The sequence below is a fragment of the Saccopteryx bilineata genome, chromosome 8 (assembly GCF_036850765.1).
Source record: "Saccopteryx bilineata isolate mSacBil1 chromosome 8, mSacBil1_pri_phased_curated, whole genome shotgun sequence".
NCBI lineage: Eukaryota > Metazoa > Chordata > Mammalia > Chiroptera > Emballonuridae > Saccopteryx > Saccopteryx bilineata.
The window spans coordinates 76433329-76453786 of NC_089497.1; the positions used below are offsets into that span (position 1 = coordinate 76433329).

Genomic DNA, 20458 nt, shown 5'->3' on the forward strand with positions numbered 1-20458 from the left:
GTTGGAGACTAAACAAACAAACAAAAAATAAGAAGAAGAAAGCAGAGAATTTATGAAATACTTGACTGGATTTTGGTCTGCTTTGCGGTTACTGAACCTGACTCTGGAAGATACAATCATTTCAGCCAACTTTCTAATCAATACTGTGAACTGGGACCAAATTGAATGTGCAGCATGAAACACAGAAGCTGATGAAACCTAAACACCATGATGTATTTGGCCTGACTCAACCACTTCTTCTTTGCCACATTGTGGTCAGTTTTAATCAAAATAAAGTGCTGAAGAATTTTTCTTCTCTGAGTTCCTAGTGTCCCCTTGATTAACACACCTGATTGGAATTTGTTTCCTTTTGTTATGTTTGGTACCAAATAGGTAGCTTTGTTTGTTTGTCTGTCTGTTTGTTTTCTGTATATTTCATTTCTGAAAAACTGTGTGATAGGCCAGAGTAACACAGAGACCTCTCTCCTAAAGAGTTAACCAGGTCTGTGTGTGCACTTACAGAACAATACTTGATCTCTTGATTCTCAACACTGAGAACAGGAAAATGAGAGAGACGCAAATGAGGAAATAGGAATTTCACTCCCAGGTAACTTTCCAGAGGTGGAAAAGTCTCAGTTTAATAAAGGGTGAGATATCAAGTCTAAAGTGTATATATATAAATATGTATATTTACAGTAGAGTGTGACCCTATAGAAAATATCACTTTCAAAAGCATAAGTGCAACTGTGGGTGGAGGCAGGCATCGTCCTGTTGTAAAAGTACAACAGGTGTCAAAGGGGAGGTCGATGAGAGGGAACTGAGCTTCCCATACCTGATGCTGACAGAGGTGACCGATAGATGCCTCTGGCAAAGAGCTGAAAAGCACACAAATTCATCCCAAAGTCGATCTCATCTCCTTTTGCTTCTTAGACAGACAGTGCAAACATGATTCATAACTTGGCTTAGAAATAGTCATCTGTCTGATGGTATCATGGGTAACATTGCTTGACGCTTTTAGTCTGACACTCTTCATGTGAAAAATAAGCAATTTCATTTCCTTTCTACAGTTTCTCCCCCTTCTCCTTGGCCCATCATGTTTCCCAAAATAACCTCACTGACTCATTGAAGAGATTTTGTGGATATGAATATATGTCTTTAGTGTCTTTTGATTGCCAGATCTAAAGATATGAATGCTGTTAGTGTCCACTCTGGATGAAGTCACCCAACATCTTTATGCCTGATCCTGTTCTATTTATTCAATGAAAAATCACAGGCAGAAATGAAATGAAAGAGTAATGTAATATGCATTTTTACTATCAGAGCCTGTCCCAGGGCCAAATGTGAAGTAATTATTCAACAGTTGTTTTGTGTGATAAATGAATGAATTCATGGATAACTGGATAACAACTTTCCCACATAAGATCTATACCCACTTTAAAGTACTCAGTCTATTGCAATGAGCAGCATACTTAATACAGCAGATGATATTAATACTATGTGATTAGTGCTGTGTACATGTTGTTAGCAGTATGTGTGGAGTGTAACAAAAACTTTAGAGGGGACATTCAACCCAACAGGCAGGGGGTTGGATTAGTTTTCTATGGCTGCTGTAACAAATGACCACAAACTTAGTGGCTTAAAACAACACAAATATATTATCTTATAGTTCTGTAGGTCAGAATTCTGACACAGGTATCATTGAGCCAAATTCAAGGTATCAGTGGGATTGCATTTCTTTCTGAAGGTTCTAGGGGAGAACTATGTCTTTTCTAGCTTGTGGAGGTTACCAACATGTGTTGGCTCATGACCCTTTCTCCATCTTCAAAGCCAGCAATGTTGCATCACTCTGACTCTCCTTTATTAGTTGTCTTCCTCTGACCGTAGCTAGGTAAGGATCTCCACTTGAGGATTTGTCATTAGGTTGGGTCAACCTGAAGAATTCAGGTTAATCTCCCCATCTAAAGGTCACTAACTTAATCAAATTGCAAAGTTGCTTTAGCCATGATGTAAGGTAACATATTTTCAGGTTCCAGGGATTAGGGCATGGACATCTTTGGGGGGACCACTATTCTACCTACTATAATGGGGAAAGGGGATGTGAAAGAATGCCTCCTAAAGGTGACATTTAATTAGGGTACTACAGGCACAACTGAAATTCTCAAAGTGACTAGAGGAGAAGAGATGTGGAGAAGGGATTCAAGGCTAAACTGGAACTTCAGTTTGGATTACGGGGAGAGGGCATATGTACTGAGAACAGTACAGAGATTCAAGATAAAATGAAAACTATAATTGATAATTTCCTTGGTCTTTCAAAAAAGTATATGACTATTTCTTATTACTTTAATAAATAGCTAAATAGCCATCAGTTTTGCTATTATTAGCTTATTAATTTTTATTTAATTAGTAGCCCAATGAGGGAAGCAGATGGTAGATATTATTAATGAAGATTGTTTGATTTTTATTTGCCAACTAGTGGTCTCTAGCCAGGACAGTGATGAAGGTGTGATCACAACAGTATAAGAAAATCAAATGAAAGGAGAGCGAGAATTGTAACATGAGAGATAATACGTCTTTTCAGTTAATTATGGGATAAAAACCAATCAATGAAAATAGTGACAGGCTCTGCTCTTGAGTTATGTTTGCTCCACATCTGATATTACTGTAAGTGAGCATTGTCTGTTGTAACAGCTTTTCTGATTTGAAATCTTGATGACAAATGTAGAAGTACACATAAGTGATATATTTGAATGTCTATTTTAGCATATATCTTTTTATCATAAGACAAAATAGAACAGTCTGGTCCATAAAAGCAATCTCAATGTTCTTCAGATTCAGTGCATATTAAAGAAATATTTGAAGGAAGAAAACCCTTATGAGTCCAGAATTCTATAACCAATAAAGGTGAATATAAACATTTTTGACAAAGAAAAACCAAAAGAATTTATTGCCTGAAGAATATTTCTAAAATAATAATAAGAGCAAATTCTTCAGACAGAAGAGAAATGACACCAGAAGGAATTGGGATTATCAGTAATGAGGAAAGAGCAACACAAATGGGAAGTGTGGCTGATGGCTCATCTCTACCTGGGTTCTTTAAATAGGGTTGATGCTGGAAAGCAAAAATTAGAATATTGTTGTATGAGGTTTTCAGTGAGTGCAGTTGTAATATATAAAACAATTATAACATGAAGGGAAAAGATAAAGAGACCTATATGGTAGCAAGTTTTACATTTCATTTTAAGTGAAAAAATATTGATTCTATACAGACTACAAAAAGTTAAGTAAGCATATTGTAATTCCTAGAATTGCCACTAAAAAGAGTACACTTAGAAATAATTTTAAAAACCGTATTAGATAACTTAAAAGTTTAAATAACACAAGAGACGTCATGAGATGGAAAAGAAAAGAATGAGAATAGAGGAAACAAAACCAAAACCAATAATAAAATGGTAGACATAAATTTACTATGATCCTACTAAATGCAAATGTGGTAAAAATAGTCATGTGCTATATAATGATATTTTGGCCAATGACACCACATATACATCAGTAGTCCCATAAGATTATAATGTAGTTGGAAAATTCTAATCACCTAGTGACTTTATAGTTGTCATAATGTAATAGTTCACCCCATTACTTACTTGTTTGTGGTGATGCTGGTGTAAACAAACCCACTGCTCAGACATTCATATAAAACAATAGCACATATATCCCTGACCTGTTAGCTTAGTTGGTTAGAGCATCATCTGAAAACACTAAGGTTGTGGGTTCAATCCCCAGTCAGAGCACATACAAGAAGCAATCAATGAATGTACAACTAAGTGGAACAACAGATAAATGCTTCTTTCTCTCTCTCCCCACTTCTGTCTCTCTAAAATCAATTAAAAGTTATAGCACATACAATTATTTATAGTACATAATATTTGATAATGATAATAAATGTCTGTTACTGGTTTATGTATTTACTGTATTATACTTTTTATTATTTCTGAGTTTACTCTTTCTGCTTCAAAAACAGTTTGCTGTAAAACGGTATGCTGTATTACACTGTCAGCAATCTTATACTTCTTGGGTTTATGTCTCTTGATTGCATCATTTTTTCTTGTGCTTGATTTAATCTTGTATTGTTTTGTTTAGTAACATGCTGTGTAGGCTTGTAGCCTAGGAGCAGTAGGCTAGACTGTATAGCCTCAGTGTATAGTAAGCTATACCATCTAGGCTTGTACAAGTGCACCCTATAATGATCCTACAAAGCTGAAATTGCCTAATGACTCAGAACATATCCCTGTTATTAAGCAGCACACGATTTATATACCTACTAAAAAAATAAAGATTTTAAGGATAATTTTTTTATTTATTTAATTAATTGTGTTTACATAGTTTCTAGTGTCACCCTGAATGCATCTCCCCGCCCCCGTGTTCCCCTCAACATCTCCCTTTCCCCCTCCCAGCAGCGCCCTCTCCCCTTCCCTTCAGGTTTATCTCATCCTATCATCCTTAGGGATAAATTTTTAAAAACTGAACCCACTATATGGTGTCGACAAGAACTCATTTCAAACAAAATGATATAGGTAGGTTAAGAGTAAGAGTGGGAAATGATATACCAAACACTTATCAAAAGAAAACCGGGGGCTGTATTTATGTCTGACAATGTAGACCTCTGAGCAACAGAGATTACCAGGGATAGAGGGAAATGCATTGCATCATGATAAAAGGGTCAACTCACTAAGAAGAAATAACAGTTCTAAATGTTATGCACTTAACCACAGTTTCAAATTCTATAAAGCAAAAGTTAACATAATTAAAAGGAGAAACTGACAAATCCAGAATTATAGTTAGAGATCTCAAAATTTCCCTCTCAGTAATTTATGAAAACAGTAGACAGAATATCAGTAAGGACATAAAAGGCCTAAACAACATTATCAACCAACTTGGTCCAATTAATATTTATACAATATTTCACCCTGTGATTACACACAAAATATTCTTTCTTAAGTGTACATGAGAAGTTCACCAAGATAAACCATATTTAGGGGCAAAAGAAACCTTATGAAGGTTTCTTTGAACTAATTCAAAGTATGTCCCCTGATCATATTAAAATTGAACTAGAAATCAATACAGAAAGATATCAGGAAAATCACCAAACACTTAGAAATTAAAAGCACTCTACTAAATAGCACACTCATTCTGTATGCTGAAAAACCACTAAACATTGATGAAAGAAATAAAAAACATACAAATAAATGGAGAGAAATGCTGCCTTTATGAATTAGAAGACTCAGTATAGTAAAGATGTCAATTAATCCCAGATTGATTTGTAGATTTAGTATAATTCAATCAAGGTTCTGGCAGAATATCTTAAAGATACAGACAACCTTATTCTAAATGTTATAGTGAAAGGCAAAGAAATTAGAATAATGAAAACAATTATGAAAATGAAAAACAAAATTTCAGAGATTATACTACTTATGTTAAGACTTACTATAAAGGTATAGAAGTAGGGTAGTATGGTAATAGTGAAGAGATAACACAATAGAAATAGAATGAAATAGAGAGTCCAGAAGTTGATCCACACAAATATAGCTAACTAACTTTTTTTACAAAAGTTCAAACAATTACATGAAGAAAGCAGTCTTTTCAACAAAGGTGTTGTAATAATTAAACATATAGATGCAAAAATAAACCCCTTAACTTAAACCTCATATCACTTTATACAAAAATTAGTTTTAAATGAATAACAGGTGTAAACTTACAGCATCAAGCTACAAACTTTTAGATAAAGCAGACGAGAAAAAGTTTTGTTAACTAAAATTAAGAAGAGGTCTTAGATAAGACACTAAAATCAATAAATTGTACCTCATCAAAATTCACTATTCTTAATGAAGAATATATGTATTTGCAAATCACATATCTGACAAAGAACTTATGCCTATAATATATAAAGAACTTGAAAAATTTAACAGTAAGAAAAAATCAACTTAATTTTAAAATAGGCCAAAGTCTTGGACAAGATACTTGACCAAAGTTAGATATAAAGCTGGAAAATTAGCACATGAAATGATACTAAACATCATTAGCCTTTTGGGAAATGTGAATTAAAGCCAAGATGAGCAAGCACTAGATACCTATTAAAAAGGGTACAATTAAAATATACTTGACAAAACTTAGTGCTTGCAAGGATGTAGAAAAACTGGAACCCGCTTACATTGTTGGTGGGAATACAAAATGATATAGTCACCATTTTCCACAGTAGGATAGTTTCTTACAAAGGAAAACATACACTTACTGTATGACCTAGTAATTGTGTTCTGGGCATTTATCCCAGAAAAACAAATTCTTGTGTTCACACAGAAATCTATACATAGATGTGTATGGCAGATTATTTATAACTACCATAAACTAGAAACTACCCAAATGTCCTTCAAAGGATGAATGGATAAACAACTATTGTACAGCCATACAATGATACTACTTAGCAATAAAGAGGAATAAACTATATTTATTTCCATGAATGGATCTTAAATGTATTGTGCTCATTGAAATGTTAGACTTGAAAGATTACATACTATATGATCCCACTTCTATGTCTTTCTGAGAAAGACAAAACTATAGGACAGTGACCACCAGTGTCTGAATGTGGAGGAAGATTTGAATGTCAAGGACAACAAGTTAAGCAAACTCTATGTGAATTGTGGTGGTAATTATATGAATCTATACATATTCATAGAGCCAGATATTCACCCCCACCCAATATAAGAGTCAAACATACTGCAAAATGATTTTAAAACAGGAAAAAGACATTTGGACATAAAGATGGTAGGAGCTGACAAATCTGCCGTGTTCCCCATTTACGATGGCGTTTTTGATGTTGCACAGGAGGAAACATAGAAATGGTGAACGACTTTGTCAGGTGGTGTGTTCTGTTTGGAAATTATACGCATCCCCAAGCCACTGGAGGAAAACGGGTTTAGGAGAAAAATAAAAAGTCAACAAAAAGAAATCAAACTTGAAAGAAGAATACAGTGAAGCCAAAGCTGCTTCCTGCCCTCTGAGAGCAGGGCTAACAGCTACTGAAGTGGCTCGGAGCCCAGGGTGCAGTCATACAGGCTGTCACTGAGGAGTTACAAAGCAAGGCCCTCCCTACCTGTTTGCTGGAGATTAAGGTCAAATGTGGCATTTCTGTAGCCTGAAGAAGAGAGCCTTGAAATGGAGCCCACAGGAATGTTTAATGACCCCGCAACTCCCTTGTGGTTAGAAGACTCTAGTGGGAGAAAGCCCATGACTTTGACCTGCTCAAAACAGTACTGCTGTCCCCCATGGAAATTTGGTGTATTGAAAGGAGAGTGTTGACAGTCAATAATCGTAATGAAAAGAATAAAGCAAGTGTTTGAAACACAAGAAACTAGACTAAGCTGTAACACACTGTTGCTGTAAACAGTCCTAATCCGGAGAGAACTGATTAGGCCCAGCCTGGTGTAGGGGTGCTTAGGAAATAGTCACAGTATTGGTTGAAGGCTGGGATGGCTCAGGGTCCCACCATGCCTCTGGAGGTCCACAGCTGGAGTTGAAGCCCATCTCACCGACCTGGAGGCATGGCTGCCACCGTGAAGGGATAGGTCTCATATGACTCAGGGCTTCAAATCCATGACTATGAATTTAAAATAAGACAGGAGCAGATTTGATGTCAGTAGAACCATATTTTTTATTAGATCAGCATAATACCTAAGTAATGATCAGACTAAAGTATGCTGATGTACTTCTTTTTTTTTTTTTTTTTTTTTGTATTTTTCTGAAGCTGGAAACGGGGAGAGAAAGTCAGACAGACTCCCGCATGCGCCCAACCGGGATCCACCCGGCACGCCCACCAAGGGACGATGCTCTGCCCACCAGGGGGTGATGCTCTGCCCCTCCGGGGCGTCGCTCTGCCGCGACCAGAGCCACTCTAGTGTCTGGGGCAGAGGTCAAGGAGCCATCCCCAGCGCCCGGGCCATCTTTGCTTCAATGGAGCCTCGCTGCGGGAGGGGAAGAGAGAGACAGAGAGAGAGAGGAAGGAGGGGGGGGTGGAGAAGCAAATGGGTGCCTCTCCTATGTGCCCTGGCCGGGAATCGAACCCGGGTCCCCCGCACGCCAGGCCGACGCTCCACCGCTGAGCCAACTGGCCAGGGCCTGCTGACGTACTTCTTGATGAGCTTTCTCAGGTGGTGTGGGGCAGGGGAAAGAAGTGGGACTTAGAACAACTCACACTTTGAACTCATCTAAACCCTTGTGTTGCCTGCTCTCATATCTGGAAATTAAGGCTGAGAAGGCTGAGATGACCTGCCCGAGGCAGTACAGCCACTCAGCACCCAAACTGGCTTTAATGCTGATTTTCTGGGTCCAGGGCCTGGGACCAGGTAAGAAAATGTTTCTGACCTGATAGTCTTGCTAACTTCTGAAGGTAGAACTTGCTTTCTTAGTGGGAAAATTAGCTAGATAATAGATAAATGATAGACAGATAGAGATAGATGATAGATAGATTGATATATGATAGATAGATAGATGATAGATGATACATAGATAGATAAATAGATAGATAGATATAAAGATGGAAAATTTCAGGTATTTGGTAAGGTTCTTTCTTTATGTATTTACTGTTACAAAAGATAATGCAATAGAACAACACTATTGGAGGGGAAATTATAAGAAAATGTCCCTTCTCAGTAACAAGACATACTATATCCCAAGCACGTGACTTGGGTTGTTCTGATTTAGTACTTCCAGAGAAAAGATGGAGAGTGGCTTTCACAGAAGGGCTCAGGCCAGAGATTGTTGTCATAAGGTCAGAAAATCAGAAACAATGAAGATTATACTGAAGGAAAGGGTATAAGGTAAACTTTATTTACAGAAGAGATTGGTGGTAAAGAAACTCCAAGGGGCCACATACAAATAAGGGTTTGCTGTATTTGTTGGTGAGATGCCTCCCTGGTGCTAGCTTATCTCTTAGGCATAGAAGTCAGCTATCATGCTTGATGTGAGCAGAGGGCACTTTCAGCTTCAACAGTCTAGTTCTTGCTGGGGAAGTTAGTTGAAGCAAACCTAATGGAGCGTGGACCCTGAAGGATGGCACTTGAGTAAATTCCCTATTTTGTGGTTATCTGGAGGGCCCTGGAGTAAACTTCCAGCAAAGCAGAATCACAGAAGGAAATCAATGTCAGCTTGAGAGAAACATGATCAGGAGAAGGATGGAAGATATGAGTGAGGAGGCTTGGACTGGAACTAAGGAGGTTAGAAGCAGGTACAAACGTGCTGTGAGCCAGAATGCAAGTAAAATGACTCCCTAACACAGGGGTGGTGGAGGCCCATGCCTTGGGAGCAGGTGCCCAGTTTAAGCCCTCAGGTCAAATTAGACACAAGTAGAAAAATCACCCTAATTTTCTTCTGTTCAGTTTTCCATCTGGACTCATCTTGATGTTGACATATATATTTTAGGTTAGACATATTGGATCTTGAATAGCTCATCTTGTTTCTTTTTTAAGTTACTAAAATTTGCCCAAACATAAAATACCAACATGAGCCTGACAAGCTAATCATTTAACTTCTCCAGAAAAATAGTGTTTTATGTTTTTTAAAAGCAATGCCTAGAGAGAAAGACCAATTTGACTATCTGTGAGTATGAGTTCTTCTCTTAAAGTGAACAGACCCTGCGGAGGGGGGTGTGTGCCTGGAGGGCTTCAGTCTCTGATGTGGGGTCCATTCTACATGGTCCACTGCTCTGGGCCCCCTGTAGTAACTAACATGCAAATGTGTTGAAACCTCTTGAATTGCTCCTGAGGGCTGTGTTATTAAGAAATGCAAATTCTAGTTTTGGTGTATCTTACCTTTTCTGTGATCATCAGTGAGTTACCTCTCTCTACAACAAAGTTTTCTCACCAATCAAGTGAGGAGAACAGTATTATTTAGCTCACAGATTATTGTAAGAGAGAGAAATTAGATAGCATGTGGATGTTTAGGGTGTTCCTTATATATAATAGGTGCTCAATAAATATTGGTATTATTAATGCTATTCTGTATATCATCTAAGCATTCAGAAATATCAAATGTAGAGATGCCAAGATCCCTGCTGAAGTACGTGAGCTAATACTGATGGATGCTCTGTTCTGTTCTTATTGGGAATAAGCAGTCCATAGTTAATTTGAAAGATCCATTGGGAGTTGGTTGAATTGTAAACTTGGGTAAAAGTGATGTGGGAACAACTGACAATAAGAACGGGCACCTCACAGAAGGAGGCAATAAAGGGAACAGTTACACAGCAAAGGAGAGGGGCAAGTAATTCCAACATCTTTAGCCAAACTTCAGTAAGGTCAAGGGACTACAGCAGATCTCCACTTGCTTCCTAAAGCTCAATTACTATTCACCCAGGGTCTTAGTCAGTTCTATTTTATGCCATTCTGACATAAAAGGGAAGTTCACGAAGCCAACGACTCTTTGTTGAATCATGTTGGAGGAAACCAAACTCCATCGATATACACAACACCTAAAAAATTCACAGGGTGTTTAATAAATAACCTGTAAATGAGTAACAGGCAATTAATTCCTTATTTTGTATGGCAAGAAATCCAACCACCATAGCATGATGTGATTTCCAAATAAACTAGACTTATAGTTGGCCTCAGAAAATAGAGAGACAGATCAGAGATGTAAGCCTTAATTTGTCCCTCCTTAAAATAGATACTGAATCCTAGCTGAAAACCAAAGATACAGACAGACATCAAAATATCAAAGAGGTGGACTTGAGAGGAATGGCTCACACAAAACTTCCCTTTGAATCCACAGAAAGAACATTTCCCCATCTGCCTTAAACAAACAGCAACTTTCTGAAACACACAAAAGAGTACCGCTGCTCTTTCAAATCTCTTCTACCCAAATGAACCGAGTATTCAGGAGTTAAATTCTCTTCTGTGGTTCTTGCAATCCCCCTAGAATAGAGCTCTAAAATGAGACAGGCAGCTGTTTCAGAAAAGCATGTGGCAATAATCAGCCAGCATTGCTTACCAAAGCACAAAGCTCTTGGGAACACAAGCCGTTATTCAAATCAGTCCTAAACTCTCTCTCTTTTAAATCCTCAAACTGAAAAAGTAGACTGGAATCCTTCAAAATCTTTCTGTATTTGACCTCCAAAATGAACAAGTGGTCCATTTCTTTTTTTTTTTCTTTAGTGCTGTAGAAATGCGAGAGCAGACAAGCGGAATTTCAGAATCAGGGAGGAAGAGCTTCAGAAAGCTGCACATGCATTATTTCTAGACGGTAGACTGTGGTTCAGCTGTGATATCCATGGCCAATCTTTCCACAAACTCTCAAAGAGAAAGGGGCTTGCTTTAAGTGAAAAAGCTTCATTAATGCTGGCAAACATTAGAGATCACTGAAGTGGACCTTATATGGTCACTGCTGCTTAAATGCCATCACTGGGGCAAAACTGCCCACCTGCAGGTTCAACAAGTGCAAACTTTTCCACTGACCCAACAACTCTTCCTAATAGGTTTGAGAAACCTACCTTTCCAAATTTGGCTCACTTGCTTTTGCCTACCATTCTTCTTTGTCTTTCAATAATTACATTTTGCTTTCTTTGGACTCTGCATCCTCACACATACTCTTCCCTATCCCAAAGTGTACTTCTCAGTCTTCACTTGGCAAATTCCCAGGTAAAAACCTTCAGAGGATTTGAATGCGTATGTATTCAAGTTCTATGAACAAAGGTTGACTCTGGTGAACACTGTACCCAATGGACCTCAGGGACAGGCTTTGCACACTCTCAACTTGGAGAGGCTGCTCTCTCTTCTGAGGTTCTCTGAACAGGACAAGGGTCTTCCAGGGCCCATACACCAGGCTTCCTTGTCATTGAGGAATGACAAGTCTGGCCTCTTGGTTCTTAGAGGCAGTTTGGGAAACTGTTTTGAGGGGAGAGCCAGGGTGGCGTCAAGAAGACCGCCTGGGACTTTCCAAGGGGACTCACTATGAGAGGAGGTGGCGCTCGGAATGACTAGGCTACCTCTATGCAAGATGACAGGACAAAAATAACTGCTGGAGATACAATATTAAATGTGGGCATGACATTAAGATTTTTTACTTGCATCATGACATTTAATCATCACACTTAAAAATATGCAAATATACACAATTAAAATAGAGGCAATATGGCATGGTAGTGAAGTGTTTGCACTCTGGAAGACTTGGGTTTGATTTTTGCCTCACTATTGGCAAGGACTGTTTCCTTACCTCTCAATTTTCTAGTAAAAGGGATTTATTATAATACCTACTTTATATGGCTGTTGTAAAGATTAAATGCAATGAAAACTGAGTAAGCTAATGGCACAAAGGAATTAGCATAGTTGTTGGAATATAGTAAGTCCTTAATTAATGTCCCCTTGACCGCAACCTCCCGAGGTCAGGGCCCATGTCTATTCAGTCCATCACTATGTCCCAGCTTCTGGAGAACAGTAGGCACTCAGCAAATATCAAATACAGACTGAATAAATGAATGAGTGCATAATGGATGGAACAGGAAGCATTTCAAAGTCGGGTTCTCAAGAGAGACATAGAATTATAATATCAATACCGCAAGATCTAATATTAAAATTAAACTAAAAAGGTCTTTACGGAAGATTGAAAACTGTTAAACTTCCTCTGTACCTCACACAAGTACTAGGAAGAATCTGTATGTTTTAAATGGCTTTCGTCCACCAACATGACACCCCCCCCCCAGCATGCGTGTGTGGACATGTACAGGCACCCATGCCCCAAACCCACATACCCCCTAACAGAGTTAGGAACTCCCTGAACACAGCCTTGCTCACTGGCCTCAGGTCCATAAGCAAGGGAGAAACAAGTTCGCTTTCCTCTGGCTGGCATGAAAATCTAGAATTTAGGAATTTTGGAGTGTGTAATGGGACACCTAAGTAATGTGCCCTCCTTAAGGTTTTCTCCAAAATCCTCAACTATGCTCCCTCCCGTCTCCTATCTGGATGTGAATGGTTAGGGAATTGTGACGGGTGAGAAATAAATGAGAAGCTGAGAAGTGATTGTAATTTGTAACTCAGGCTCTGTAAGAGCCTTGCTGTGTGAGTGAGCTGGAGTCAGGGCCCTGCTCAACTTCTGTGGCTTACAGGTGCCAGTTAGTTAATACAACACACGCCAGTGATATTTTAGGTTTAACTATATTATTTCAGGCTCATGGGGGCCACTTGCTAGGGCTGGGGATTTGAACAGAAAGGCACAGACATTGTCCTGGGTGGCTGGTTTGAACATTGTGGCCTGGGCAGTCTTCCAAAAAAGATAAGCATGCATGCCAGGGCATAGGCTGGGGCTTAAGAACATGCAGAAATTTTATCCTGGGATTCTCTCAAAATCTTTGGAGCTAATTATAAATTTCAGACAGGGGTCTTATCCATATAATCTCGGTTACTTTATCTCTAAAAATAGTGGAAATACTTTTCTTCCAGAATTGTAGGAGAGGTGAAACAGTATCTACATGGAATTGCTTAAATGAACGTTCACATAAAATCCTGAGAAGAGCCCTGGCCGTTTGGCTCAGTGGTAGAGCATTGGCCTGGTGTGCAGAAGTCCCAGGCTCGATTCCCGGCCAGGGCACACAGGGGAAGCGCCCATCTGCTTCTCCACCCCTCCCCCTCTCCTTCCTCTCTGTCTCTCTCTTCCCCTCCCGCAGCCAAGGCTCCATTGGAGCAAAGATGGCCCGGGCGCTGGGGATGGCTCTGTGGCCTCTGCCTCAGGCGCTAGAGTGGCTCTGGTCGCAACAGAGCTACGCCCCGGAGGGGCAGAGCATCGCCCCCTGGTGGGCGTGCCGGTGGATCCCGGTCGGGCGCATGCAGGAGTCTGTCTGACTGTCTCTCCCCGTTTCCAGCTTCAGAAAAATACAAAAAAAAAAAAAAATCTTGAGAAGATCGATAAACAAGTACCAAGATTGCTTAAACTGGTGTGTTAATGTGTTAATTAAAAAAAAATTCTCAACTTCCACTCAAATAAGGATTTCTACATAGCAATTTTGTTAATTCATTTCAAGTTATTGAACTTGACTGAATGAACAAAATTCTATTATTTAAAACTATTCTATAATTTATACTTTTTTTTTAAACTTTTAAAAATTTAATGGAGTGACATTGATCCATAGGAGTACATAGGTTTCAGGTAAACATTTCCATAACATTTGAATTGTTGATTGTGTTGTGTGCCCATTACCCAAAGTCAAATCATTTTCCTAATTTATACTTTTTACTACTTCAGAAGTGCCTTTTCTGATGTTTGAATTAAGAAGCCTGATTGTATAAAAAACTGAGTTTGAATTTTTAAGAAAATCACATTGTGTTAACTCATTGCTTGGTATTGATCTAGCACTGACAGTAACAGCAGCTAGTGACCAGTCTCAGAAAATCTGGATAAAATCAAATGCCCTCTTTGGTTTTGTTTCAATACTTTGCACATCACAGCCTATGGCTGGAAGTTTAATTCAAGACTTTTTCAAAGTGGAAGCCCAAGTGACTTAGCTGAAGTACCTGGAAAACAAGAAGTGTGTTGCCTAGCAACCAGAAACATTTGAGACTATCCAGTGCATCTATCTGTTCAGTATTTGCAGTTTGTTTTTTATTAAATTTATTGGGGTGATGTTGGTTAATAAAATTATACAGGTTTCAGGTGTACAATTCTGTAAAACATCATCTGTGTATTATATTGTGTGTTCAGCACCCCCAAGCCAGATCTTCTTCCACTGCCATTTATCCCCCTTGGCCTTCTTCTACCTTCGCCCTCACCCCTATTGCCCTATTGCTCTGGTAATCGCCATACCGTTGTCTGTGTCTATGACTTTTTCTTAATCCCTTCACCTCTTCCAGTGTTCGCAGCAGTTCCTATTTTCCAATACACAAAGCAGATGGTAAACCTCCTGTTTCTATTTTAAAATCCAGAAACAGAATCGTGAAAAGCAAAAACAGTGCTTTCATTTGCAAACTAACAAATTGGCTTCAGTCTCAAATCTTTGGGAATTTGCAGAGACTCATTTTCTCCATGTGGTTTTCCCCTACCTCCTCCCCCATTAGAATTAGTACACAGCTATTTTTTTCTTCTTTAAACTGTAAGAGGAGTTAAGCTTCTTGTATAGCAGGGATTCCTCCTGAGAATGTTGATAAAGAAGGCAAAGATAGAAAAAGACTTGAGAAAGTCATTCATTCATTCATTCATTTATTCATTCATTCATTTGCTCTTTTATTCATCTATTGGTAAATTAATAAATAAGTATGGAATTGTTGGATAATTAAGAGCCAAAAATTGGGCACACTTGAGTTCAAATCCTTACCTCACTCTGGATGACCTCATCTGAAGTCAGTTGAGCTTCAATTTTCTCTTTGTAAAAGGAAATAATAACAGGCCCTGGCGGTTGGCTCAGCAGTAGAGCGTCGGCCTGGAGTGCAGGGGACCCGGGTTTGATTCCCGGCCAGGGCACATAGGAGAAGCGCCCATTTGCTTCTCCACTCCCCCCCTCCTTCCTCTCTGTCTCTCTCTTCCCCTCCCGCAGCCAAGGCTCCATTGGAGCAAAGATGGCCCGGGTGCTGGGGATGGCTCCTTGACCTCTGCCCCAGGTGCTAGAGTGGCTCTGGTTGCAGCAGAGCGATGCCCCGGAGGGGCAGTGCATTGCCCCCTGGTGGGCAGAGCGTGGCCCCTGGTGGGCGTGCCGGGTGGATCCCAGTCGGGTGCATGCGAGAGTCTGTCTGACTGTCTCTTCCTGTTTCTAGCTTCAGAAAAATACACACACACACACACACACGCACGCACACACAAAGGAAATCATAACAGAAACTGCCTTTTAGGGTTTTGGGGGGAGACTGAGAATTAAAATAAAGTTAATAAAGGGGTTAACATAGTTCATGATACAGAGGGAGCTCTCAATAAATTATAGGTGATACTATTGTTATTGTTCTTTTTGTGGATAAATGTCCACTCAAGTCCACACTGTGCAATGTGGAGATTTCCATAATTTAATGAAAAAGAGTAGGCTCTGGAGCCAGACTACCTGTTTAAACAAGTTTCTTAACCGATCAGTGCCTCAGTTTTCTCAGATGTACAATGAAACTAGCAATAACATTTTACTCTACAGTTATTGTGAGAATCAATAAAAGAATATTGTAAAGACCTTAGTCTAGTGCCAGGTACATAGGGGTTGTGATTCATGAAAGATGGGTATCATCATCCTAATTATCAAGTGTGTTTCATTGCCTCTGGAATTACAAAGATGAATACATCTTGGTTGCTGGTCTTGACAAGTCTCCTCAGGTTGCAGGTATTTGCTGAAGCACTTAAAAGTAATTATCTAGATGGGGACAAGTATGATAATAGAGGTATAAACAGAGACTACAGAAGCTCCAATAAGGGCATTTCTTTTCTAAGGCAGTCATTAGAACTGTGGTTCTCACACTGGGCTATAAATTATTAGAATAACCTTTTACAATAATTGATGTCTGGATTCCCTCCCAGAGATTCCAGACATATAACCTGAGCATTAGGATTTTTTAAAGCTCTTGGATGATTTTAATGGGCAGCCATGTGTTGACACTGGTCACATTTACTGCAAAATTGGTGCAAGTGTCTGGGCGGAGCCATGAGGTTCTTATCCTTCTTATCTGTCCCCTACCATGAACATTTCAGAGTGGCAATTACCTTTAATAGTAGCAATACCTTTGATTTGCTAGGTAGTATACTAGCAATAATACTGGTACTGACAGTAACTGTGATCATTTATTTAGAACACACTGTATACCAGGCACTGTGCCAGGTGCTTCTAACCTATCATTTAACCATCCCAACAACCCCATGAGTTAGATAATTTTATCTCCTTTACACAAATGAATAAACTGATGATCAAAAAACTTAACCAATGTTCCTGGAGTCTCATGGTTATTAAGTGGCAGATGCCTCTGCTCATCTTAACTTAGCTATCAGTTACCACTTTATTCCAGGGACCCTGAGACTGGGCCTTGGAAATCAGCACTACTTGCCACTCACATTCTCCCCCAGGTTTTTCTCCAGGTACCTCCACTTGCAAATAGAAAAAAATAACTAAATGTGCTGACTCTGTGGTACTCCTGACTGTGCTTTTTGTTGATGTGCTAAATAAGTCAAGTTAACTGGGGGCCTCTTTAGGGGAGAGGAGGCAGAGTCTCCCTGCAAGCACAGAAGCACTGTTGTGGACATGCAGAGGACTGAGGTTTAGGAGAGCAAGTTAGCATTAGACCTGGGTAGGGTCTGCAGCTATAGAGATCTGTTCTTATTCAACAAGGGAAGTAATTTGATCTGGCATAAGACTACAAACCAGAAAAGAACAACTTCCCCCTTTCTTGAAGCCCCCAAAGACTTGGTGGCATTGGCCTGGATTGGCAGTGGAAGGCTGTAAGTTTAGGAAGATGAGAGACCAAACCAGACCTTGTATCTAGTCAAATTTCATCTGCACCATTTGGAAATAGTGTTAAGCTTCTAAGTGTGGTTGTTTCTGTGCACTCAAAAGGTCAGGTTGGTAAGAGTTGCTAGTGTCACCTTACTATACAAAGGGCATATGATCACAAAGGGAAACAGCTATTCTTTGGGGAAGATCCTACTCGTATCAGACACTTTGCATACATTATAACATTTAATTATGAAAAAAAATCCTATGATCTTGGAATTATCGTGACCTTGATAAAAACATCAAATTGCCAATACTGTATTTTTCTGAAAATCAAGCAGCTAGTGATTCGGGACCAAGGCAAAGAACTGCCTATGGCTGCTGACACCAAAGACAGGGAGGGGTCATAAAATACTGTATAAGGGTTGACTGGTGTGTGTCTTGCAGTAGGTGTTCACATTCAACCTCTAGCAAGTGATTGTGAGATCTGACAGTCCAAGTTTACCCCCTCACCCTAAACATTTAAAGGAGTCTCTTGTGGTCTGATATGGGGGTACTGAGGGCAGGGCCCTGGTAGAACTACAGCCAAGGTGTTTCTTCCATGTTTGTACTCTCTTTCTCTGCTTCTGGTTCTATTTTTCTGTGTAACTCTTTTTGGAAGAAGGAATGGAGTTCTGTTCATCTTAATGGTGATTCTGTGGTTACTTGGCATTCCATTTCCTGAAGGAGATGGTGTTGAGTCTGATTTTGTATTTCATTTCAACTGTAATTATTTCAGATATGCAAAATCTAAATATCAGTTCAAAAAGTGTAGAAATAAATAATAGCAAAAGTGACAATTATGGACAATTATAAAAAGCATTCATTTTTAGTCTCTTCCCAAATATAAAGATCAGAACTCTTTTGGGGATTTTGTATATGTATGTAAATCCAGTTTTCTACCACCATAACCTTTTGGGAACTCATTTTCAGACCTTCTTTTCTGTGTGATCAAATTCTAATTTGAACATTTCTATAACCTTTAATTTATGAAAAAAAATCTCTCTTTATATCACTTAAAAGTAGACAATGTAATAACTAGCCACTGTGCACAGTACCTGATAGGGGTTCTTGGCTAGTCGAGCCCTAAACTATAGGATGACTTGAGAGACAAGTCAAGCCTGATTACGACAGGTCTCTGCCAATGGCTGGATCATATTGTTCACCCCCTTGCAGCTGCTGCATAAAGACAGCATAGTTGTCACAGACCTGTGCTTCATTTAGGACCACCTAAAAATGTGTCCAAGAAGCATTCCTATAGAATATTGCTGGGAAGAAGGGCAAGGACTCAGGGTAGTCCTCTGCTCAAGAGTCAGGTGAAGCCACCAATAAGCTGAACAAGGGTATAGTCAGTAGACAAGTTCCCCAGATATGGGTGGGTTAGGATTAACTTGAGGACTGGGTTTGGGAGTATGGAATTCTTCTGAGACCTGAGATCATGGACTTATGGGAAAAGGTTTTGGAGAAGAGGTCAAAGGAGAGTTTGTGCTAAATTGTATTTGAGTTTGAAGAGGAGGAAAAGGTTATGGTGGTAGAAAACTGGAGAGGTGAGAATAGAAGTGGAAGAGGCTGGAGACCTATGAATGTTTCATTTTATGGAAGTCAGAATTGATGGTGGTTGAAAAATACTGGCCATTCAAATGTACTGTTTATTCCTAGCCTGAAAGTAAAAGGCCCTGTGAACAGGCTGGGATTGAGCATGATGTAAGAGAGATGGACTCGAGTCTTGGTTCTCTCACTAACTGGAGTTTTAACTTTGAGAAAGCCAGTTAGCCTTTTGAGTCTCACATTTTGAAATTGTAAGAGAGGAGGGAAAAGTGGTTGCTTTTTGTTCTCCCTTCTAATGAAAGTTTTCACCTTTGTATAAAGATGATATTTGTTCAGAGCAGCACTGTCCAAGAGAACCTTTTTGCAATGATAAAAATGTTCTAGAACCCTGAACTGACTAATACATTAGCCACTAGCCCCAGATGCCTCAAAATGAGCACTTGAAATATGGCTAGTGAGACTAGGCTACAGAACTTTAAATTTAATTAATTTTGCCTCATGTGGCTAATGACTATCAGATTGGGCAGCTCTCATCTAGATAGCTTTGAAACACAAAAGTGTGATTCTTAGTTTGCAATGTGAATAGGAGGTAATGCTCAAAGTATTTTACAAATGGTACAACATAGGGAAGAGACTATCTTATTAGGTGGCCTCTCTCCCTAAACTGCCATCATTGTTTTTGAACCATCAGAGAATATTTGTTTGAGGGAATAATGTACACAAAAAATTAAACATAAAGCATGTCATCTTTTTTTTATCATGGCACTTAAAACTTAATTGTTTTCTATGGAGGATGGAGATTTTGAATAAAATTATTACACATAAAAGCATTTCATCAGCTACTAAAGCTATATTTCTCAAACTCCAGCCTTATAAATGGAGAGCGTCCTTCTCCAGGCCATGGTCTTTATTAGCCTCTAAGGAAGGGAAGCCTTTCCTTTAATTAAAAAAATACCTTCGACATTCCTCCTAAATAATCTCTGGGCTTAAAACTCTGGGAATTGTGTTGATTTTTACCATTATTTAAACCACTTTATTCCCAAGTTTAATATTTTATAATAAATGCTTAAAATTAATCACAGATTAATTCCTTTTGAATTATTTAGTATTTGGAAAGAGCTTGGGTCTACAGCCAGCAAGGGTCGTCATGGGAGAGCCAAGAAATATTCACTTATGTAAACAAACACATGTTTACATGAATGTGGCTTATGCAGAATGTTTATAATCATGTGACTCTCAATGGTTTCCTGACTCACATATGCTGTATATATTTTCTTGCAACTTTGCCCAACTTTAACTGAGTACCATTAGTTAATGGTACCGTTAGTTAAAGAATAATTTTTTTTCCCTCTGTGATTTGCATTTTACCCTTTTATTTGAAAATTTCAACATGAATAATCAATTTGAATGGTTTCTGCTTTTTTTCTGGGCATCTGGAGGGAACTTACTGGGAGTTCTACAAAAGTACTAAAT

At 39.0% G+C, this 20458-nt stretch overlaps 1 protein-coding gene across 4 annotated transcripts in view; it reads right to left on the reverse strand.

Moving 5' to 3' along the window:
- The window catches only part of KCNMB2 (potassium calcium-activated channel subfamily M regulatory beta subunit 2), a 299201-nt gene that overhangs the window by 115723 nt on the left and 163020 nt on the right, over positions 1 to 20458 (reverse strand). Inside the window, exon 1 of one of the 4 annotated variants that reach the window (XM_066241098.1) lies at positions 15320 to 15344. The exons of the other annotated variants lie outside the window; for them this stretch is intronic. Coding sequence (XP_066097195.1) covers positions 15320 to 15339 — 20 coding nt within the window. The 5' untranslated portion in view covers positions 15340 to 15344. Of the gene's footprint in view, positions 1 to 15319; positions 15345 to 20458 lie in introns of those variants that run through there. 4 annotated transcript variants of the gene reach the window in all.